This window comes from Salmo trutta, chromosome 7 (assembly GCF_901001165.1).
Source record: "Salmo trutta chromosome 7, fSalTru1.1, whole genome shotgun sequence".
Lineage (NCBI taxonomy): Eukaryota > Metazoa > Chordata > Actinopteri > Salmoniformes > Salmonidae > Salmo > Salmo trutta.
The window spans coordinates 44,573,060-44,597,864 of record NC_042963.1 but is presented as its reverse complement, the minus strand read 5'-3'; the positions used below and the strand labels follow the sequence as shown (position 1 = coordinate 44,597,864).

At 43.7% G+C, this 24,805-nt stretch overlaps 2 protein-coding genes across 6 annotated transcripts in view; both read left to right on the top strand.

Moving 5' to 3' along the window:
- Positions 1–125: 125 nt before the first annotated feature.
- LOC115197488 (DEP domain-containing protein 7) lies at positions 126–3,411 on the top strand. The gene is made up of 9 exons (XM_029759075.1): positions 126–298; positions 588–1,008; positions 1,110–1,234; positions 1,387–1,573; positions 1,738–2,000; positions 2,124–2,266; positions 2,558–2,683; positions 2,925–3,000; positions 3,088–3,411. The coding sequence occupies exons 1-9, from the start codon at positions 232–234 to the stop codon at positions 3,300–3,302; spliced, it is 1,623 nt and encodes a 540-aa protein (XP_029614935.1). The 5' UTR covers positions 126–231; the 3' UTR covers positions 3,303–3,411.
- A 16,812-nt stretch (positions 3,412–20,223) lies between these two features.
- The window catches only part of LOC115197487 (homeodomain-interacting protein kinase 3), a 47,730-nt gene continuing 43,148 nt past the window's right edge, over positions 20,224–24,805 (top strand). Inside the window, exons 1-2 of one of the 5 annotated variants that reach the window (XM_029759074.1) lie at positions 20,224–20,603; positions 22,738–23,731. In XM_029759074.1, the coding sequence (XP_029614934.1) occupies positions 23,040–23,731 (692 nt within the window). In that variant the 5' untranslated portion in view covers positions 20,224–20,603; positions 22,738–23,039. The remainder of the gene's footprint in view (positions 20,604–22,737; positions 23,732–24,805) is intronic. The other 4 variants (XM_029759073.1, XM_029759071.1, XM_029759072.1 and 1 more) reach the window with 4 other exon arrangements.

The following is a 24,805-nucleotide window of genomic DNA, read 5'->3' as shown; positions in this document are numbered from 1 at the left end:
GAATAGCCAACATTTGTGTTACATTCGCTCAATTGTTAAAGTTCAATCGATGTAATCAGCAGGGATAACGCCTACTGCGTTCGTATACTATTCTACTTATTATTCTACTGCGTCTTTAACAGCTAATTAAGGTTTCCCTTGCTCACCAGAGGAATGACTAAAAGGGTAACGTTTTGGACAGAACGTTTTTTTTTCTTCAGTACGTCACCACCATCCTTTCCAAATTGAGGAATGGCCACAGTAAAGGAGAGAGCTGCCGCGCTGAATTTGTCTGGAAAGCTGTGTCTGCGTTCTCCAGGTACAAACTTTGACCTTTATTGATGGTTGTAGACGAAAGGCACGAATCATTAGCCTACATGGTCGCCATATTTTTCTAAATATCAAACTAATGACTCCCATCGTTTTGTTTGTACATTTTACTTCCCCTCGAATAGAAGGCCCGCTTATTTATTTGAACTGACTGTTGTCCTTGAAGGCATTGAGTGGTCTACCAACATCACTGTTTATCATGCACTGGCTGCTGACGGCTTAACCAAGGATATGGTTAAACCTTTAACCAGTTTCTTTTCTCACTCATTTTGTTACAGGTCATGGCATGGTCCATAAGCCATTCCAGGCCTCTCCTATATGGAGCAGCATCATTGCCAACCTCAAAATGTCAGTAAAGGTGAAGCGAAGGCGCTTTCACCTGAAGTCGCATAATGACTGCTTTCTGGGGTCAGATGCAGTGGATGTGGTGTTGGCCCATATTGTCCAGAGCAAGTTCTTTGAAGGTGCTGACAACTCACGGGACAAGGTGGTGCGTGTTTGTCAGGCCCTCCTGGACTGTAAGGTCTTTGAGACAGTTGGAGCAAAGGTCTTTGGTAAAGATAAGAAGCAAGATGTTTTTCAGGACAGCAAAGGTTACCTCTACAGGTTTCTGAACACACAAATGCCTTCTGTGGATGAACTTGAAAAAGGAGTCCTTTCTCCTGGTATTCAAAGCACCTTTTGCAGTGCTTCTTGCAGGTGGTTATTTGTTTTAATTCTATTTATTTTATTTGAGACAAGTCAATGTGAAATATTAATTGGATGTAGTCTTTATTTGACTTTGCCTTCAAATGTTGCAGGCAAGAGGAGCAACTCTATTCACATGGTACACCTCTGAGATCCAACCAACTGTTGGAAACTGTCCTGGGAAACCTGAGTCTGAGTCCAAGCAAAGCACACATTGACTCTCCATTACCACAGACCTGTAAGTCCTCTACTATCATAGTGTAAAGTTGGTATCATCTGATTTAACTACATCAGAGGTGCTGGTGTTGGGCAAAAACTAAAATGTGCTGCATCTCGGTCCCCAGGACTAGTATTCAACTCTAGTTGACCGTCCATTCCTTTACTCTGTAGTGGTTGATGAAGTGTGGCGTGAGGAGACGATGCTGAGACTGCTGCAGCTTGTAGAGCTCCCCATGTTGGACAATCTGTTGGAAGGCGGAGAGGCCTCTCCCCGTCGCATGGCACAGAGGGACCCAGACTTGATTTACACCAGCAACTACCTGGACCGTGAGATCCTGAGGGCCTTCAAGGACTCACAGTATGTGGTGTAACTTATCATCGGTCTTACTTAAATATCTACGATGGATGTTTTTTAACATGAATGAAGCTTATCTCATGCAGGCCTACGGAGTACAATATTCCTGGTGGTGAGTGACATAACAGTTTCAGTGGCACAGGATTATTTATTTTATTCTGTTGAAGGGAGGATGATTGGCTTACAGCAGCATTGGACTGTCTGGAGTTCCTGCCTGACCAGCAGGTGGTGGAGGTGAGCCGTGATCTGCCCAGGTGTCCAGACGTGGTGGGTGTTGGCCAGGGTCAGCCCTGTTGCTCAGGCTCAGGCACCCAGCAGTGCAAACTGCTGCTGTATGAAACATTGGTGAAATACTATGGCCAGCCTGACCGCTCACCCCTGCTCGCCAACCACATGTCCGACATCTACACTGGGGTTACCGAATTACTAGGTGAGACCGGAGCTGTGACCACTTCATATTACTTGTGTTATGATTGGCACTTAACTTTTTTTATTGTTTCCAAGTCTATCATAAGCAATGTAGGGCTGCATTAACTTGTGCTTCTTTTTGCAGTGAATGCAAAGTTTGATAAAGCTCTTGAGGCACTGCAGTTGTGTTTGAAGCTTCTGCACCCTCATAAGCGGGAGGAACTGCGCACATTGTTGAGCTTCATGGCTATGGCTGCAGACCCGCTTGAAATCAAGCTGGATAAAGAGGTGAAGACCATGGGGTCAATTACTGTTATGGGATAGTTATTTCTGTATGGAGTCAGCATTCGTATTAATTTACTTTTGACTCATTTAGCAGATGTTCTTATCCAGAGGAATTTACAGGTGCAGTTGGGTTGAGTGGCTTGCTCAAGATTTTCAGACTGCTCTGGGATTTGAACATGTGGACTTTCGGTTACTGACCCAATGCTCTTAACTGCTACACTACCTGCCAGATCTTGATTAACCAGACTCAAATTGTGCTTAATTTTGGAATAACTCATATGGTCTCATTTTCAGATTGAGAACAAAATGGTTGTTAAGATGGCTTTTTCCAGAGCCATCATCCACAGCAAATCTCTAACCAAAGAGGAAGTGGACCTCCTGGTGCTGTTCATGCTGGACAATCAACATTACATTTTTAAGGTATTCTTGTTTTGACAGAGCAGTGACTGATTTTATTTGGGTGTTTGAAAAGCTATATATACTGAGTGTAGAAAACATTGCTCTTTACATTGTGTACGTGCAGCTCAATATTAGAACGGTGTTAATGATTTGTACACAGTGTAAATCCCATGTATTTTTATTAACACTATGTTGTGAAAATGCAATATGAGCATGCAATCATTAAGTTTGATACATGGCTGGCTTGAAACATTTGTCTCAGATACCAGGATCTTTGCACAAGCTGGTCAGTGACAAACTTGCCAGAGTTGTGCAAGGGGAACAACCAGATGTGACAGGTAAAATATCTATCTAGTAGTAGTCTTTGTGGAAGAGTGCTGACCGCCTCAAATACATCACTTACATGTTCTCTCCATTTTCCTTAGGGTCCACGTTCTGTCAGCAAGTCTCAACAAAGGCTTATACTGACTGTACTCAAAGAACAACACATGAAGAGCTGTTGGCGTTACTAAGGAATCTTAATGAAGACCCAAAGCACTCTGCCAAAAAGAGGAAACGGCTCCTCAGGCAATTTTACCAAGGCCACCCAGAAATATTTGTTCAGTATTTTGGGGATTCTGTGTCTGCTGTCGGTGTGTAGCCAGTGTCAATGTTGTCAAAAGATCACTTTGTACATGCCTAGGTCTCTTTGTATGCATGTGATTCTGAATTAAATTTAAATAAAGTCTTAATCCATTGACACCATGGTACAATTGTAGCCATCTGAGAAATAACTTACTGAACATTTTGATTTAAACTCATAGAAAGATGAGCTCCATTTCCCACAGTATCCAAAATGCAATACACACATTGGAACTGAGTTTCTGAGTTCTTGACAGGACCAGTAGTTGAAGTTCATCATTTTGGCCGATGCCATAAGACTTCATTTTCAGCCGTTTCCACTTACCACAGTAATTGTAAATTCATAAACATTGTATTTTTGGTCTGAATTTACAGTGAGGGTTATGCATAAGGTTGGCAGTGTGGTTAAGGTTGGGTTTAAAATCACATTAAGATTGTAGCAATAGGTGGGGTTTATGACTGTGGTAACTAGTGACCATTTTCACCGGTTAGTGCTATCAGGGATCCTTGGGGCGTCCCTACCCTAAATCCTAACCTTTAAAAAAAATATAACCAGGTTGGCCAATTGAAAACAAGTTCTCATTTACAACCGCGACCTGGCCAAGATAAAGCAAAGCAGTGCAACAACAGTTACACATGGGATAAACAAAATCATTCATATTTAGCATCCACACGAGTGAGATGTGCAAGTAGAGAGACTGGGGTGCAAGAGGATAAATAATATGAGGATGAGGAAGTTGGATGTGCTATTTACAGATTGGCTGTGTACAGTGATTGGTAAGCTGCTCTAACTGCTGATGCTTAAAGTTAGTGAGGGAGATATGTCTCCAGCTTCAGAGATTATTGCAATTTGTTCCAGTCATTGGCAGCAGAGAACTGGAAGGAAAGGCGGCCAAAGGAAGTGTTGGCTTTGGGGGTGACCAGCGCAATATACCCGCTGGTGCGCGTGCTACAGGTGGGTGTTCTGGGGACCAGTGAGGTGAGAAGGCAGGGCTTTACCTAGCAAAGACTTATAGATGACCTGTAGCCAATGGGTTTGGCGACGAATATGTAGTGAGGGCCAGCCAACGAGAGCATACAGGTTGCAGTGGTGGGTAGTATATGGGGCTTTGGTGACAAAACCGATGGCGCTGTGAGAGACTACATCCAGTTTGCTGAGTAGAGTGTTGGAGGCTATTTTGTAAATGACATCGCCGAAGTCAAGGATCGGTATGATAGTCAGTTTTACGAGGGTATGTTTGGCAGCATGAGTGAAGGTTGCTTTGTTGCGAAATAGGAAGCCGATTCTAGATTTAGTTTTGGATTGGAGATGCTTAATGTGCGTCTGGAAGGTGAGTTTAGTCTAACCAGATACCTAGGTATTTGTAGTTGTCCACATATTCTAAGGCAGAGCCGTCCAAAGTAGTGATGCATGTCGGGCGGCGGGTAACAATTGGTTGAAGAGCATGCATTTAGTTTTACTAGCATTTATAAGCAGTTGGAGGCCACAGAAGGAGTGTTGTATGGCATTGAAGCTTGTTTGGAGGTTTGTTAGCACAGTGTCCAAAGTAGGGCCAGATGTATACAGAATGGTGTCGTCTGCATGGAGGTGGATCAGAGTAACACTAGCAGCAAGAGCGACATCATTGATATATACAGAGAAAAGTCGGCCCGAGAATTAAACCCTGTGGCACTCCATAGAGACTGCCAGAGGTCCAGACAACAGGCCCTCCAATTTGACACACTGAACTCTATCTGAGAAGTAGTTGGTGAACCAGGCGAGGCAGTCATTTGAGAAACCAAGGCTATTGAGTCTGCCGATAAGAATGTGGTGATTGACAGAGTCGAAAGCCTTGGCCAGGTTGATGAAGACGGCTGCACAGTTCTGTCAATTATCGATGACGGTTATGATATCGTTTAGGACCTTGAGCGTGGCTGAGGTGCACCCATGACCAGCTCGGAAACCAGATTGCATAGTGGAGAAGGTACGGTGGGATTCGAAATGGTCGGTGATCTGTTTGTGGTGATGGAGAGGAAAGCACTTTTAAAGAGCAACCAGGCATCCTCTACTGACGAGATGAGGTCAATATCCTTCCAGGATACCCGGGCCAGGTCGATTAGAAAGGCCTGCTCGCTGAAGTGTTTTAGGGAGCGTTTGACAGTGAGGAGGTTGGTCGGTTGACCGCGGATCCATCACGCACGCAGGCAATGAGGCAGTGATCGCTGAGGTCCTGGTTGAAGACAGCAGAGGTGTATTTAGAGGGCAAGTTGGTCAGGATGATATCTAAGAGGGTGCCCATGGTTACGGATTTATGGTTGTACCTGGTAGGTTCCTTAAAAATGTGTGTAAGATTGAGGGCATCTAGCTTAGATTGTAGGGCGGCCAGGGTGTTAAGCATATCCCAGTTTAGGTCACCTAACAGTACAAACTCTGAAGATAGATGGGGGGCAATCAATTCACGTATGGTGTCCAGGGCACAGCTGGGGGCTGAAGGGGGTCTATAACAAGCGGCAATGGTAAGAGACTTGTTTCTGGAAAGGTGGATTTTTAAAAGTAGAAGCTCGAATTGTTTGGGCATATACCTGGATAGTATGACAGAACTCTCTGCAGTAGATTGCAACTCCACCCGCTTTGGCAGTTCTATCTTGTCGGAAGATGTTATAGTTAGGGATGGAAATGTCACAATTTTTGGTGTCCTTCCTAAGCAAGCATTCAGACACGGCTAGGACATCAGGGTTGGCGGAGTGTGCTAAAGCAGTGAATAAAACAAACTTAGGGAGGAGGCTTCTATTGTTAACATGCATGAAACCAAGGCTTTTACGGTTACAGAAGTCAACAAATGATAGCGCCTGGGGAATGGGAGTGGTGCTGAGGGCTGGGTTAACCACTATATCACCAGAGGAACAGAGGAGGAGTAGGATAAGGGTATGGCTAAAGGCCATAAGAACTGGTAGTCTAGTGCGTTCGCAACAGAGATTAAAAGGAGCAGATTTCTGGGCGCGGAAAAATAGATTCAAGGCATAATGTACAGACAAGGGTATGGTAGGATGTGAGTACTGTGGAGGTAAACCTAGGCCTTGAGTGATGATGAGAGAGGTTTTGTCTCTAGAGGCACCAGTTAAGCCAGGTGAGGTCACCGCATGTGTGGGGGGATGAACAAAAGGGCTATCTAAGGCATATTGGGCAGGGCTAGGGGCTCTACAGTGAAATAATACAATAATGACTAACCAAAACAGCAATAGACAAGGCATATTGACCTCAGGGAGAGGCATGTGTAGTCGAGTGATCATAGGGTCCAATGAGTAGCACTAGATGAGTCAGGTAGCCAATTCCGTAGTCGCTACTACGCTAGGCGAGCTGGAGACACAGCGATTCAGATAACTAGCGGGCCGGGGATAGCAGATGGGCATCCGGCAACGTCGCAATGGAAAAGCCTGTTGAGACCACCTCGGACGGTTACATCGGCAGACCAGTTGTGATGGATCGGCGGGGCTCTGTGTCGGCAGTAAAGGGCCCAGGCCAATTGGCAAAAGAGGTATTGAAGCCCAATAATTGGCTGGTGGACCTCCTTGGCTAGCCGGGAGATGGGCCTAGCTCGAGGCTAGCTCCAGGCTAACTGGTGCTTGCTTCGGGACAGAGACGTTAGCCAGGAGTAGCCCTTCGGATAGCAGCTAGCTAGCTGCGATGATCCGGTGTAAAGGTTCAGAGCTTGTGTTAGGAATCCGGAGATGTGGTAGAGAAAAAGCAGTCCGATATGCTCTGGGTTGATATCTTAACTCTTACCCTAACATTAACCTTAATCATAACCCTTACCGTTTTAAATTTCAACTTCAATGGGATGACGTCAGTTGGGACGTCCCGCCGATCCTTTTTAGAATTTGCCGATCAACAACGCATTTCTGTAACTTCATTCATCATGCCAGAAGTAGGTAACCAAATTGGTTGTCGTTGTTTCTCGTGTAACGTTAGCTAGCCAGACTAGGCAGGCAATGATAATGAAGTACATGTCTGACAGTATGTAAGGAATCGCTGTGTCACACTTGTTTTGACTTTGTTGTTGCCAGCCAGCAGATAGAGCCTGAGCGATGCTAGTGTGCTCCATCACTCAACTGCTGTCCATCAATTTCAGGTCTGGCCAGTTTCGGATCGAAACCAAAGTAGTTAATTAGCTAACTACAGTGTAAGGTTTATTCCTCACAGATTGCTTTCTGCGGGCACTTGCTTGCTAGTGCATGTTGTTAGGCTGTCAATCTGCTGGGGTAGGGAGCTGATATCATTTTGAAATCACACATTGGTTAAGCCCTGATAAAGAACTAACAATGATCTGCGCCAGTGATCTTAGCTAAAGCCACAGAGCTCGGATTGTTTTTGTTTCATCACCATGATAGGATGATGCTATGGCCTTTTAAGTTGTCTTAATGCTTGTGGTCAGGCATCACAAAACTGAATGTATTGCATGTGTCTTTTCCTAATTTATTTCTCAGTCCCTGGCCTGAAGTGAGAGGGACAACATGCCCAACGACTCTGACAAGCCTGGGGGTGGAGAAGACAAGGGCACAGAGGACAGAACTGACTCCTCTGAACAGCCTCTTAGAAAAAGAGTCTGAAGAGGCACACCCAGTCCTCATACAGGGAACACCCCACAGTGTGAGTAGCACCTATACTGTGGAAGAAGGGCCTGTCATGACATAGCTGCCTTGATGGTTCAAAAACAGATGCACTATATATGTTTTTAAGTATTCATTTTGTATTTTTATTTAACCTTATTTAACTAGGCAAGTCAGTTAAGAAGAAATTATTTACAATGACGGCCTACACCGACCAAAACCGGACGACGCTGGGCCAATTGTGCACCGCCTTATGGGACTCCCAATCACGACCGGTTGCAATACAGCCTATATGAAGGCTTGAAGTCCAGAACTAGCAGATGTCATCATGTAAATATAAGTTGGTCCACATCCCTTTTGAGAGCTGCATAACCTGTTGTCATTGTACCCCTGTTTCAGTGGAGGAGCTCATGGAGACGGCTAAAGGTCTGAACATCATGGCCCTGCCGCATGAGATTGTAGTGAACACTGACTTCCAGGTGAAGCCCTCAGAGCCAGCAGAAGGAAGGTGAGCTCCTTGGACAGTCTTATGAATAGAAGTGGCTTTCACTATGTATTCTGATTTCTGTGCCATGCATAATTGTAAGAACTGATGTACTGATGCTAGCATTCACATTTTGTATTGGTATTGAAGGAGATGAAGGAGTGAAGGAGATGACGCATAAAGCTTTCTAGGACCTTCTGGAGGCACAGTTGAATGAGAACCCACCATCTTATGGTAATGAAATCAAACTTCTGGCAGAGATCAAAGAGGTAAGACAGCGGAGGGTTAGGAGGATCTTTGACACTTGGAGTCAAACAACAGACCAGATAACCTCGATAGATACGTTTGCTAGGCCATGTTTTATAATTCAAAAGAGCAATTTGTAATACTTCTCCTAGACGCTGCTGTTCTTTCTGCTACCGGTTCATGGGTGGCCGAGGGGCCAAATTGAGGAGGTACTAGACCTCTCTCTGATCCAGCAGCAGGCAGAGAACGGAGCTCTGGACATCAGTAAGGTGGTTGAGTTCGTCATTAGTATGATGGGTTCACTCTGCGCTCTGAGCCGGGACAAGGAAATCAGGAAGCTTCTGTAAATCACAGACCTTGTGCCTCTATTAAAGTAAGCCAGCAGTCAATGCTTTTGAGTGCTGAAATAGGTGTTATGTTTGAATTATATATGTATGTGACACAATTGATGTCTTCCTTTCTTTGTCATTCAAACCAGGCCATATTTTCCCGAAATTTGTGCCTGGAATTTCTAACCTCACCGTCACCACCGTGATATTGTCATACTCTGTCGTATAGGGAATTATTTGAAACTTGATGTAGCCAATTTTGCAGTCAGCAGCATCCAACCCCACCTTCTGCAGCAATCTGGAAGAAATTCCAGGAGTTTGTCGAAAAACAACCCAGTAAGAAGGACATCATTAGCGTCTCACAACTGATCATTGTTAATCACAAATGCTTCAATCATTACATTTACATTTACATTTAAGTCATTTAGCAGACGCTCTTATCCAGAGCGACTTACAAATTGGTGCATTCACCTTATGATATCCAGTGGAACAACCACTTTACAATAGTGCATCTAAATCTTTTAAGGGGGGGGGGGTTTAGAAGGATTACTTTATCCTATCCCAGGTATTCCTTAAAGAGGTGGGGTTTCAGGTGTCTCCGGAAGGTGGTGATTGACTCCGCTGTCCTGGCGTCGTGAGGGAGCTTGTTCCAGCATTGGGGTGCCAGAGCAGCGAACAGTTTTGACTGGGCTGAGCGGGAACTGTGCTTCCTCAGAGGTAGGGAGGCGAGCAGGCCAGAGGTGGATGAACGCAGTGCCCTTGTTTGGGTGTAGGGCCTGATCAGAGCCTGAAGGTACGGAGGTGCCGTTCCCCTCACAGCTCCGTAGGCAAGCACCATGGTCTTGTAGCGGATGCGAGCTTCAACTGGAAGCCAGTGGAGAGAGCGGAGAAGCGGGGTGACGTGAGAAAACTTGGGAAGGTTGAACACCAGACGGGCTGCGGCGTTCTGGATGAGTTGTAGGGGTTTAATGGCACAGGCAGGGAGCCCAGCCAACAGCGAGTTGCAGTAATCCAGACGGGAGATGACAAGTGCCTGGACTAGGACCTGCGCCGCTTCCTGTGTGAGGCAGGGTCGTACTCTGCGAATGTTGTAGAGCATGAACCTACAGGATCGGGTCACCGCCTTGATGTTAGTGGAGAACGACAGGGTGTTGTCCAGGGTCACGCCAAGGTTCTTAGCACTCTGGGAGGAGGACACAAGGGAGTTGTCAACCGTGATGGCGAGATCATGGAACGGGCAGTCCTTCCCCGGGAGGAAGAGCAGCTCCGTCTTGCCGAGGTTCAGCTTGAGGTGGTGATCCGTCATCCACACTGATATGTCTGCCAGACATGCAGAGATGCGATTCGCCACCTGGTTATCAGAAGGGGGAAAGGAGAAGATTAATTGTGTGTCGTCTGCATAGCAATGATAGGAGAGACCATGTGAGGATATGACAGAGCCAAGTGACTTGGTGTATAGTGAGAATAGGAGAGGGCTAGAAGGATGACAGCAGAGGAGAGAGAGTTAGCTTTAGCAGTGCGGAGAGCCTCCGTGACACAGAGAAGAGCAGTCTCAGTTGAATGCCCAGTCTTGAAACCTGACTGATTAGGATCAAGAAGGTCATTCTGAGAGAGATAGCAGGAGAGCTGGCCAAGGACGGCACGTTCAAGCGTTTTGGAGAGAAAAGAAAGAAGGGATACTGGTCTGTAGTTGTTGACATCGGAGGGATCGAGTGTAGGTTTTTTCAGAAGGGGTGCAACTCTCGCTCTCTTGAAGACGGAAGGGACGTAGCCAGCGGTCAAGGATGAGTTGATGAGCGAGGTGAGGTAGGGGAGAAGGTCTCCGGAAATGGTCTGGAGAAGAGAGGAGGGGATAGGGTCAAGTGGGCAGGTTGTTGGGCGGCCGGCCGTCACAAGACGCGAGATTTCATCTGGAGAGAGAGGGGAGAAAGAGGTCAAAGCACAGGGTAGGGCAGTGTGAGCAGGACCAGCGGTGTCGTTTGATTTAGCAAACAAGGATCGGATGTCATCAACCTTCTTTTCAAAATGGTTGACGAAGTCATCCGCAGAGAGGGAGGAGGGAGGGGAGGGGGAGGAGGATTCAGGAGGGAGGAGAAGGTAGCAAAGAGCTTCCTAGGGTTAGAGGCAGATGCTTGGAATTTAGAGTGGTAGAAAGTGGCTTTAGCAGCAGAGACAGAAGAGGAAAATGTAGAGAGGAGGGAGTGAAAGGATGCCAGGTCCGCAGGGAGGCGAGTTTTCCTCCATTTCCGCTCGGCTGCCCGGAGCCATTGGCTGAACAAACATACCTTAGCTGTTTTGTTCTCCACTTGAATGGCTCTTACTGTAGATAATGTACAGGGCCTTCAGAAAGTATTCCCACACCTTGGCTTTTTCCACATTTTGTTGTTTCAAAGTGTGATTAAAATGTATTTAATTGTACTTTTTTGCCCCAAACATAATGCTTTGTATTATTTATTTTTTCAGTATTACTTTAGTGCCTTATTGCAAACAAGATGCATGTTTTGGAATATCTTTGTTCTGTACAGGCTTCCTTCTCAGGGCCCTCATTCCTTTTGTGAATTTATGAACTCACCCAACCCTTAACTTTGGTCTTTAGGTCTTTCCGTGCAGATGAAGCCTTAGTTGCAATTGGAGAGAGGATGTGTGTGGAGCTAAGTGGATGTCTGAACATGGCTTTTCCCCATTCTCCACCAACCTGCAGAGCATTTTGAAAGGCCAGATCTCTGCTGTTACTCTCCCAGACAACACCATCCGCAAGCTTATAGGTAACCTAACCTCATTCTATGTCATCCACAGTTTTATGTATTTTGCCAAATGCTTTCCCCAATTCTTCTCCATAAAGTTCTGTGCAAAATATAGTTTGTCTGTATCTTCGGTCTGTTCCTTGATCATTGTTTACATGTGTGGTCGTGCCAATGACATGATCTGCTTGTGATGATAGCATACCTAGTTTGCTGCCTTACTGTGTCCGTTTAACTCTCTGAGCATGAAAATGATTTCCTTACTCAGACTCCCGCATCCAGACCTACCTGCTTGCCTTCCTGCAGTCCAGTCACAGGAGTGCTCCAACCCTAGAAGGGGGCCTATCTCTAGTCATCAAAGAGCTGGAAGAGATTTCCATGAGGTTTGGCTGTCTGGTCCATTTCAACAAGTTGGTTTATTTCCCTTTCTACCAAAAGATACTGCAGGAGATTGTGCAAGAAGGGGAAAGGCATGACACCTAGGCTTGAACACTGAACTAACTGTTAAATAAAATTGGATCACTGTAGGTTATCCATTTTTTCCATTGTATGGCTAGAGATAATGCAATGATGCCAATATTAATTGATATGAAAATACTTATACAAGTTCTGTTTCATTCACTTTTTACTTATTTGATGATGGGTGTATCACAGCTGTTTATGGATTGGTACAGCAACCACAGGTATAAAATGTATTCCCAGAGGATAGCACTTAAAACCACTAATAATTAAAACACTTTATTCTGTAAACTGCTATGTGTACTGTAAAGTACACAACAATGACATGGATACTGATTGGTGCCTTGCAAACCTTCATGGACCCGCTGATAATTCATGAGCTGGTCATTGTTTAGGCTGAACATGTTTTTATGAAAGGATAAATGGTAATACTGAACCATACACCATGGTTTTACATGCTCTGTTTGCTTGTTGACTTACTGGTGCAGATAAAACCAGCCATGCATACAAATGTGTACACTGAGTATACCAAACATTACAAACACCTTCCTAATATTGAGTTTACTCCAATGCTTTCTACAGGTGTGTCAAGTTGGCTGGATCACCTTTGGGTGGTGGACCATTCTTGATACAGAGGAAACTGATGTGCATGGAAAACCCAGCAGCGTTGCAGTTCTTGACACAAACCGGTGTGCCTGGCACCTACTACCATATCCCATTCAAAGGCACTTAAATATTTTGTCTTGCCCATTCACCCTCATTTTAATTTAATTTTTTTAATTTTTAATTTCACCTTTATTTAACCAGGTAGGCTAGTTGAGAACAAGATATCATTTGCAACTTTGATCTGGCCGAGATAAAGCAAAGCAGTTTGACACATACAACAACACAGAGTTACACATGGAATAAACAAACATACAGCCAATAATACGGTAGAAAAAGTCTATATACAGTATGTGCAAATGAGGTAGGATAAGGGAGGTAAGGCAATAAATAGGCCATGGTGGCGAAGTAATTACAATATAGCAATTAAACACTGAAATGGTAGATGTGCAGAAGATTAATGTGCAAGTAGAGATACTGGGGTGCAAAGGAGCAAGATAAATAAATAAATACAGTATGGGGATGAGGTAGTTGGATGGGCTATTTACAGATGGGCTACATACAGGTGCAGTGATCTGTGAGCTGCTCTGACAGCTGGTGCTTAAAGCTAGTGAGGGAGATATGAGTCTCCAGCTTCAGTGATTTTTGCAGTTTGTTCCAGTCATTGGCAGCAGAGAACTGGAAGGAAAGGTGGCCAAAGGAAGAATTGGCTTTGGGGATGTCCAGTGAGATATACCTGCTGGAGCGCGTGCTACGGGTGGGTGCTGCTATGGTGACCAGTTAGCTGAGCTAAGGCGGGGCTTTACCTAGCAGAGACTTGTAGATGACCTGGAGCCAGTGGGTTTGGCGACGAGTATGAAGCGAGGGCCAGCCAATGAGAGCGTACAGGTCGCAGTGGTGGGTAGTATATGGGGCTTTGGTGACAAAATGGATGGCACTGTGATAGACTGCATCCAGTTTGTTGACTAGAGTGTTGGAGGCTATTTTGTAAATGACATCGGCAAAGTCGAGGATTGGTAGGATGGTCAGTTTTACGAGGGTATGTTTGGCAGCATGAGTGAAGGATACTTTGTTGTGAAATTGGAAGCCGATTCTAGATTTCATTTTGGATTGGAGATGCTTAATCTGAGTCTGGAAGGAGAGTTTACAGTCTAACCAGATACCTAGGTATTTGTAGTTGTCCACATATTCTAAGTCAGAACCGTCCAGAGTAGTGATGCTGGATGGGCGGGCAGGTGCAGGCAGTGATCGGTTGAAGAGCATACATTTAGTTTTACTAGCATTTAAGAGCAGTTGGAGACGACGGAAGGAGAGTTGTATAGCATTGAAGCTCGTCTGGAGGTTAGTTAACACAGTGTCCAAAGAAGGGCCAGAGGTATACAGAATGGTGTCGTCTGCGTAGAGGTGGATCAGAGAATCACCAGCAGCAAGAGGTACATCATTGATGTATACAGAGAAGAGAGTCGGCCGGAGAATTGAACCCTATGGCACTCCCATAGAGACTGCCAGAGGTCCGGACAACAGGCCCTCCGATTTGAGGAGGAGGTGAGGGCCCTCGGAGTGTGGTGTCAGGAAAACAACCTCACACTCAGCGTCAACAAAACAAAGGAGATGATCGTGGACTTCAGGAAACGGCAGAGGGAGCCCCCCCCATCCACATCGACGGGACAGTAGTGGAAAAGGTGGAAAGTTTTAAGCTCCTCGGCATACACATCACGGACAAACTGAAATGGTCCACCCACACAGACAGCATGGTGGAGAAGGCGCAACAGCGCCTGCTTGTCACCAAAAACACTCACAAACTTTTACAGATGCACAATCGAGAGCATCCTGTCGGGCTGTATCACCGCCTGGTACGGCAACTGCTCCGCCCACAACCATAAGGCTCTCCAGAGGGTAGTGAGGTCTGCACAACGCATCACCAGGGGTAAACTACCTGCCCTCCAGGACACCTACAACACCCGATGTCACAGGATGGCCAAAAAGATCATCAAGGACAACAACCACCCGAGCCACTGCCTGTTCACCCCGCTATCATCCAGAAGGCGAGGTCAGTACAGGTGCATCGAAGATGGGACCGAGAGACTGAAAAACAGCTTCTATCTCAAGGCCATCAGACTGTTAAACAGCCATCACTAACATTGAGTGGCTGCTGCCAACATACTGACTCAAATCTCTAGCCACTTTAATAATTAAAAATTGGATGTAATAAATATATCACTAGTCACTTTAAACAATGCCACTTTATATATTGTTTAATACCCTACATATACTCATCTCGTATATACTTTACCATCTACTGCATCTTGCCTATGCCGTTCGGCCATCGCTCATCCATATATATTTTATGTACATATTCTTATTCATTCCTTTACACTTGTGTGTATAAGGTAGTTGTTGTGAAATTGTTAGATTACTTGTTAGATATTACTGCACGGTCGGAACTAGAAGCACAAGCATTTCGCTACACTCGCATTAACATCTGCTAACCATGTGTATGTGATCAATAAAATTTGTTTTGATGTTGGTGGTCAAGCCTTTGCTGAATTTAATTCACTGCCTTTTTGTGACTTTGAAGGTGAGAATGATAAAATATATATATTTAGAGGAATCAAATACTATGTATAAAACCAAAATGTATATTACTCTAGTTTGTAACCCCAGGCTTTTTTTTCTATTAGGGAAGTGTTGATTCAAATAATTAAAGCTTGAGGAATAGTTGCTTATTTGAATCAGATTTGTAGTGCTAGGGCAAAAACCAAAACGTGCACAAATTGGGGTCCCAAGGACGGAGTTTGGGAAACACTGCATTAGGGACTCTTGGAGCAATGGAAGCAAGGCTAGAGCACAACAGTATGAGTCATAAATACCACCAGAAACTCTTAAAGTAAGATCTGTGTTCTGTGTAGGCTTGTCCTGGTGTGACATTTTGATAACTGTGTAAATCTCTCTAGGACAAGGTGACTTGTATATTCTGCTCTATTTACTCTGAATCGAAAATGCTAATTAGCATCAAAGTAGACATCAGGTATTGTGTCAATTTAAAACTTGCAGAAGACAGTTCACAGAATTGTCCATTTAAAGAAATGTTGCCAATTGATTAATTTCTACATTTAGCTAACATAGTTAATCCAGAGATTCTTACCTTTGTCTTGATTCGGCAGTCTCAGTAAGATCATCATGGCATTTGTAATACTTCATGATACCCACTTTAGCAGCTAATTAGCATTTAATTTTTAGAGGGTAAATACAGGCAAATATATTGATAAAAGTCACCTTGTCCGAGCGGGATTTACGTGGTTATCAAAACGTCACACCAGGGCAAGCATACACAGGACACAGACCTTATTTTAAGTGTTTAAAAAAAAAAATATATGGGGAAAAATGAATGTTGGAAAAACTATTGGAACTATTTCACCGCTAGGTTTTATAGGTATTATGACACCTCCACTGTAGGGCTCTATTCATTTTGAGTTGCATGTAATACACATATCTAACAGCAGAGGGAAACAGAACATTTTCAATGTTGGCCCAGACATTGGCCATGTTCGAGAGGATCAAAACCGCAATGTATTATGGGTAAATTGTGACTGACGTATTGTGACAGAGTCTTTATTTATAATGCAAGGTGATTGGTAGATTAGTTAGTCGGCAGTCATCTGGAGTTGATGCTCTCGAACACGGCCATTAACTTGAAGTTTATTCACACAGACTTTCTTGAGTGCTGGCCTGGGCCATTATGTTGCTGGGCCATTATTGCTGCGTTCTCTTTTTATCATGTTGCAGAGACCATAGGGCATTCTGAGGGTCTTGGAGAGTTCACACCTGTTAGTTATAACACATCAATAGCCAGCTACCACCCAGTAATTCAACCCACAACTTTAATTTTATTTGACTAGGCAAGTCAGTTAAGAACAAATTCTTATTTTCAATGACAGCCTAGGACCAGTGGGTTAACTGCCTCGTTCAGGGGCAGAACGACAGATTTTCTTTTTTTTACCTTGTCAGCTTGGGGATTTGATCATGCAACTAGTCCAACGCTCTAACCACTAGGCTACCTGCCACCCCTACAATTGGCTGCTGCCCTATATACATAGACATGGAATCACTGGCCACTTTAATAATGTTTACATGCTGCTTTACTCCTCTCATATGTATATACTGTATTCTATTCTACTGTATTTTAGTCAATGCCACTCCGACATTGCTCGTACTAATATTTATATATTTATTATTTCCATTCTTTTACTTTTAGATTTGTGTGTATTGTTGTGAATTGTTAGATACTACTGCACTGTTGGAGCTAGGTACACAAGCATTTTGCTACACCCACAATAACATCTGCTAAAAATGTGTATGTGACCAATACAATTTGATTTGATCAGATGAACACAGTTATTGTTTATTGCCAGTCGCATGCTGGTTTAGGCTGTCAATGCCCTGTCTAGTGTCTATCAATTTAACCTTTTTATTTGTGAAAAGTATTTCTCGCTGTCCTTTGGAAGCATAAAGACAAGGTCCTTATGCTTCCAAAACTGTACCGCAAGCGATGCGTTTTAATGTTCAGACCTGAGCGCGTTAACAATATACCCCTACAGACAGGGGCGGAAATCCCGGGGGGGACGGGGGGGACACGACCCCCCCATCCTGGGAAAAATATGATTTGTCCCCCCCAATATATCACTGAAACATAACTATGTAATTTAAATAATATTAATAATACGCAATGAAAGCAATTGTGCTGATTATAGACACTTAATAGCGCGTTTTTATGTTTCAAAAGATTGTAACCCCCCCACCCTTTTCCCCACAATGGTTTGATCCACTGGCAAGGTAACAGAGGGGTCGTGTCTACTGTCTGAAAGGCACTCAATGAACATAACTGACGTAAAGTTAATCCAGTCAATCGTGCACACACACTAGCTGAATATGCAGAGCTAGCGCGCAAATATTAACTATTAAGCTAGCTAGTACCTATTCCATTTATGTGGCCTCGTCAAAGATGGAATCTTTGCTATCGTCAATTTATTCCGAGATCAGCATGCAGATGATGTAAGTTAGTGCTTCAAAGTTCCTGTGATAAGGTTAGCGATAAACTGAAGTCCAAACTGAACAGAACTACACTCTTCTTCTACCATTGTCTTAAATATATTTAATGGTCTCGTTGCAAAAGCTAAATTGTCGCAAGGGAACTTTTATTAATTTATTTATTTCACCTTTATTTAACCCGGGTAGCAAAGATTATAGCAAACACCACTGAAACGGAATTGGTGCTCGCTTGCTTTGCAAATTCAGCTATTGTTGGAAGCCAGCCAATATGAAACAAACTATTAAAATTACAAAAGGTTGCAGCATATGTTGTGTAAATGGTGAACTCATACAGCTGTCAACTCTTGTAATTTTAATCCGTTTCACATTTGCTAGCTACCTTTTAGATCGAAGCCCAAATAGAATGATAAAAGATAAGATGATAGAAGCCCATCTCCTACTGTAAATAACCTACACACTGTGTGTGTGTGTAGCCAGCCAGCCAGGTTGAAAAATGGCAGAAAAATAAAAGACGGACATCAGAGTATTTGTCAGTACACCAAAACGCAAAGTTAGAACCCTAGTAGCCTAATATCTCGAAGACTTGTTGATAAAATGTTCTTAAGACAGAAATGAAATTCTAATGGAAATGTTTCACAATGATGTCATTAGGCAGAGCAGGCAACAGATGGCACACAGACCGCAGAGTTGGGGACAGATATGCAGGGACAGACTGGCAGAGACGGAGTCTCAGGTAAGTTTGTTGAGTCTTTGTTTGGCAACATTATGAAAGGTTCTCAATTTTTTGGACTTGTAAAATAGGAACATAATTGGAAAATGCCATGGACACCCCCACTCTCAACTTAAACTGGTGACTGAACTAAGATTTGTTAAAGGCAATGGTATTGCTGTTGTGAGTAGTTGTGTAGTTTTGGGTACCGGTAGTTAGGAGTACGGCAAACACCTTATTTCTTTGGTTCCTCAATATACATTTACCATATTACAATGTAGGCTATGTGTTACAGCACTACTTTTGGTGTCCCCCTCAGGAATTGCTCTTGAGAAAATTTCATGTAATTGTCCCCCCCAAAGTTGATATCAGATTTTCGCCCCTGCCTACAGAACAATATCCCCTACAAAAGACGCCTTCACCCAATGACTTACGCCTTGAAAACACCTACAGCGTTATTGCGCAAAACGATAAGCAGCATCATCTGGATATGTGTGCAACAAAAGTTCAACTTTCACCTAACGCCTCGATCACACCCACCGACATCGTCATTGCATTTTGGTACACCAGAAGTACATTCATTTCCAATGGAACGCTGCATTTGCCCTGCAGCATTGGGGTGCAGAGGCAGTTGCAGTGCGTTATGTGTGGTGCATATGCTGGATTTATCGAACTTCTGCATAAAATCGTATCCATAGACAGCTTGACATAAATAGTAGCAGAAGGTGTATGTCGAACTGTTGTTGCACACATGTGCTGCATACTATTTTGCGTAATGATGCTGTAGGTGTGACAGAGGCATCTGCTACCATTTCAGTCAAGCCATCTATGCATACAATTTGATAAATCCAATGTATGCACCACACAGAATGCACTGCAACTGCCTCTGCAAAACAATGCTGCAAGGCAAATGCAGCGTTCCATCGGAAATTAATATACTTCTGGTGTACCAAAACGCAACTGCGCTGTCGGTGTATTCGAGACTTTATGTGTAATGTAATGTAACGCCTTGATCACACCGATAACATTTTTGCGCAAAATAGTATGGAGCGTCATCTGGATATGTGTGCAACAAATGTTCAACATTCACCGTCTGCTACTATTTCTGTCACGCCATCTACACATACAGTTTGACGCATACGTTCGATAAATCCAATTTATGTACCACACAGAACGCACTGCAACTGCCTCTGGCAATGCTGCAAGGCAAACGCAGCGTTTCATTGGAAAATAATGTAATTCTGGGGTGCCAAAATGCACTCCCTGTTGGTGTGATCGAAGTGTAATGAGAGTCATGATCAAAGGCTAGCTTGCAGGCAGCTCTTAATTTGAAAAAATTGTGTACATTTTAGATTTGCCCAGAATATAAAATGAATTGTTATGGATAGAATGCACAGAGTCCTTATTAATTGTGTCTAAAAACGGATTATATTTATATTTTATGTGGTGGGGTCATTGGAAATACATTTGATAGAATTGCATTAATTGCATTAGAGTTCAATTAAGGATATTGGAGGTAAATTAAGTTCATTTTGAAATTAGTACTAGAATTGGATTGCTGTAACTGATCACTTGAGGCTATAGGGAATGTCCACATTTGCACAAATCTGTCATAGTTTTTTGTTTTTATCTTTAATAAATGTTAATTGTTGTAGTTTAAAAGTGCACATTTCTCAAAAGTCAGCTCATTGGTGAGTCGATTTCTCTGCTCTTGTTCCATGACTCTCAAACATTCCACACGCAACAGGGGTGGGGAGGGACTCGGCAACAACGAGCAAAGTGCTGGAACAGTGCGGTCTCTGGAACAACTGGTCCCCACAAAGGTTAGAAATATGGGTTTCGTGGCCCTTGACACGAAAACAAGAGCCACCTTTTCCCGAAACTGGCAGTTGTTGACTACGCAGTGGACGAAGACTGGTTTCATTTAATGGTGTAATACGTGAGTTATTTGGAGTTTAACATGTGGGAGATGGTGGGTTTATCGAGATCCTCGTTGTCCAAGAGAACAAGATGGCAGCATTGCAGGCAAACCGAGCATGGTGTGGGTACTTGTTAACTCGTTAGCATGTTCAGAGAAGCCCTGGATTCTGTCATTTACTATTGTTTACTAAAGGTATGTGCGCTACAATAATATCAAGCCCAACTTATATTTTAATGCATTTGGTCGGTAGCTAGATATCTAGCAAATAGTTTCACGTTAGCTAGCTTGTTAGCAAATATGTCAAGCTAGCTAACGTTAGCCACTAACGATAGCAAAAAGTTTGTTCGTCAGCCTGGGTTGACTTTTTGATTCGTCCTCTGGTTTGTAACTACATTTCGTTAATTGATTTTGGGGGGGATTTAGCTAATTATTGCCATCTCCATTCTCCTACCCATACTGTACATAGTTAGCGAGCTAATCTTTAATTCAGATACCAATCTTGGCTGTTTAGCTAACGTTAGCTAGCTAATGTTACAACTTTTAATTTACTAGCTACAACTTTAATTTACAAGCTAACTGGTTAGCCAACGTTCATGTTTAATAGCTAGCTACATTTTGTGGACCAGCCACATTACCAAATACATTGTGACAGTACTTCACGCTATCAGCGAGGGGCGGGCGTTTAATCCCATGTCCTCCCTATAGCTATACCATGGCTGACAAGCTAACATTTAAACGCTTAGCTAGCTAACGTTACATTCACCAGCCAGATAGCTTATAATAACCATATTTTATAGCTCGGTCATATAGCTAGATAAAATATTCGCTGTATAATGTACATACTAGTGGATTTCTGCCTTGACACTACTAGTTTAGTTACTTCCTTGAAGCCACGTAGTCAGGTGTTTTATCAATCATCCATGCACCTCACCCATTTGTTGATGATTTACACGTGGCCTCTTATAGCAGGCAGCCTTCTGATCCAGAAATGGTGAGGAGGAGTGTAATTCAATACTGGACTAGGGTCTCCTACCATTGCTGGGGTGTGTTTGTAGCGACAGCAGGCATTGCAGCTGGCTCTGTTTTGGTACTTAGTGTGGTAGCTACTAAGTGTCTGACAAGCATATGAAAATAATGATACAGAAAGGGTACCTCGGAGTGATAACCTTTTTTTTGTGGGGGTTTGGTTTTGCAGGTTCCTTTCGGTAGGATGACATGCTTTAGTTACATGGGTTATACAACTAGCCATGTTTTATATTTTCAATATTACTTCAATTAGGAACTGAAGTAATGTAGATGATTTTGATACAGAAGACACCCATTAGCCTGTCTGAACTTGGCATATTTGTACCCTAAGGTGTAACTAGTTAGCCTGGCTGATGTGACTCACAGCGAGGGAGTTGTAAGTGCAGTATTTGCACAGAAGTGTGCTCCTGAATGTGCTCATCTTTGTTTGGTTCTCTCAATGTTTTTTTTATTTTTTATTTTTTTTTCCTTGGGGTTGAGATCTCCAGTCATTTGGATTTGAAAATCCAGTTATATTTGGTGGCACTCTGGGGCTTTGTGGTTTTCCATGTGGGTGTTTGAGTGTGAAAGACACAGGATAAAAAATCAGTAAAAAAACATCCCCTTCATTATTGGTGCATCGTGCCTACATCAAAATAGCCTTTCCATACATGCCAGGAGGACTTGGAGTTAGGTGTTAGTAACTCTAGTTGTAACTAGTGCCATGTCAGCATAAAACCGTCCCATACTTTGACGCAAACAGCACAGCTAAACCTGTCATATTTCCCAACTTTGCTGGTACTCCAACAGAGACTATAGTGGCAAGCTTACATTTTAAACGGTTTATGCTGAATGCTTATCTTTTGACATGCAAGCAGATTGTCTGTCTGCCTGTGGTCTATAGTGTCACGGTTTGCTGGTTGAATAAAGCTGCTCTTATCTACTGTAGTTACATTTTTGCTTTCTCTGCTTTTCCTGCCTGTGTGATAGGCAGCATAGCTTGCCCACAGAGTTATGCGATCCCCCCATTACGTTTAGTTTTGAGTTTTTTGCTGATTGCCCCAGTATAGCTTGCTATTGAACAAATGGCATGCCTGCCGTTCCCCCAATTTCTGATCTAACTGAAATGTTTAAGTGCATCCTCCCTAACATGTTTTGTTATCCTTCTCAATACAACTTCCACCAATCACCCACATAACAACAACGTGGCTGGCTAAATTGCATTTAAGAGCCTAAAGTTTAATTTACAATCGTTATTGTCAGAAAAAGCCAGAGATGAAGTAACTCAAGTAAACTAATCATTCCCTTTTCTCTCTTACAGGTATGACCTCACACGTTTTGGTCTACCCACCACACGTTTATCAAACCCAAACAAGTACACAGGGAGTTGCTCCAAAAAACCGACCCAGGGCCCCCCCCCCGTCAAGGCAAGGGTCCAGAGAAGCTGAGGCTGGAGGGGGACAGCAGTGTAGGTGCAGGCAGCCTGGGTTTTGGGCACGGTGGCCAGAGAAGCAGCAGTGAACAAGGTGAGGAGATAGAGCACAGTGGAGGTTTGAACTAATTGGACAGCTTCCTGCGATGTGGGCTGAACTGTAAGGGTGAGTGGAGAACAGAGGAAAAGCCATGCAGATAGTGGAGGACATTTCCATGATACCTGCCATGTTGCAAACTAATGTAGGGAACAAGAACACCATGGGGGGAGTGCCCCCCAAACAGAATGTTGGTGGGACTGGGGCTCGTAATGCAACAGGGGATGGGGACTACCAGTTGGTGCAGCACGAGGTCTTGTGCTCCATGAAGAACACTTATGAGGTGCTGGAGTTCCTAGGTCGTGGCACCTTCGGACAGGTGGTGAAGTGTTGGAAGCGAGGCACAGGAGAGGTTGTGGCTATCAAGATCTTAAAGAACCACCCATCGTATGCAAGGCAGGGCCAGATTGAGGTGGGCATCCTTGCCCGTCTGAGTGGGGAGAACGCTGATGAGCACAACCTGGTGCGGGCATTCGAGTGCTTCCAGCACCGCAGCCACACTTGCCTGGTGTTTGAAATGCTGGAGCAAAACCTCTATGACTTTCTCAAGCAGAACAAGTTCAGCCCGCTGCCGTTGAAGGTGATCAGACCGGTCTTACAGCAGGTGGCCACTGCGCTGAAGAAGCTCAAGAGCTTGGGCCTGATCCACGCTGACCTGAAGCCGGAGAACATTATGCTGGTGGACCCGGTGCGACAGCCTTACCGGGTGAAAGTGATCGACTTTGGCTCGGCCAGCCACGTGTCCAAAGCCGTGTGCTCCACGTACCTGCAGTCACGCTACTACAGGTAGGTCGGGCCTGCCCCTTAACTAATAGGGTCTTGTTCATGCCTTTATCTTCCTAGAAACACATTTTAAAAGTTAATAACATAAATCAGGACAACCCCAGTAAGGCTACTAAGTAAGCACTAACCAGTTCGAGATACAGGGGCAGCATTTCACAAGGGTTAGCATCTTTTCCAGAGCTTTAAGGTATTTTCGGCCATTATGTTATTATGTTATGTGAACAAATGGCCCTGTAATAATCTACAGGTTTTTCAGAGGGAGCTTGACAGCATGCAAACACTTCCTCTGCACTGCCTCAGTTAACCATCAGTCACACCCAAATGAGCCTGGATTACGTAACCTGCTGAAGGAACAGAAATGGTTACGTGCACAAGAATGCCTTTTATGTCTTGCATGTTTCTGGATGAGACAAATGGAAAATCCTCAGGAAGTATAATCCTTTTGGTGACTACCCTATGTATACACAGGCATAAGCTTCCACTTGAACAATTATGTGAAATGTTTAACAAGTGTTGCATAACATACATGAGTGACCCGCTTCCGTGTTATGGTGTAGAGCTTCTCAGAAACTGTCCTGGTCTGAGGTGCTTACAAGACCAGTTTCCTCTCATGCAGGGCACTACGCTGACCTTTTTTACAAGGAGCACGTGTGCGCCTAAGTTGAAAAATGTAGGCGCACAAAGAAATTTAGGAGCAGATATTTTAGATAATAACTTCCCTGGGCACCCTAGTCAACAGCCAGTGGAATCGCGTGGCGCGAAATACAAATACCTAAAAAATGCTATAACTTAAATTTCTCAAACATATGACTATTTTACACCATTTTAAAGACAAGACTCTCGTTTTAAAGACCACATTGTCCGATTTCAAAAAGGCTTTACAGCGAAAGCAAAACATTAGATTGTCAGGAGAGTACCCTGCCAAAAATAATCACACAGCCATTTTCAAAGCAAGCATATATGTCACCAAAACCACAGTTAAATGGAGCACTAACCTTTGATGATCTTCATCAGATGACACTCCTAGGACATTGTTATACAATACATGCATGTTTTGTTCAATCAAGTTCATATTTA

Bases quoted from the DNA above. Each gene is read 5' to 3' on its own strand.
- LOC115197488 (XM_029759075.1), top strand. From the start codon at position 232: ATGGCCACAGTAAAGGAGAGAGCTGCCGCGCTGAATTTGTCTGGAAAG. The intron at 1,009-1,109 runs GTGGTTATTTGT...CAAATGTTGCAG, and splicing joins TTTTGCAGTGCTTCTTGCAG to GCAAGAGGAGCAACTCTATT. The intron at 1,574-1,737 runs GTATGTGGTGTA...ATTCTGTTGAAG, and splicing joins AGGGCCTTCAAGGACTCACA to GGAGGATGATTGGCTTACAG.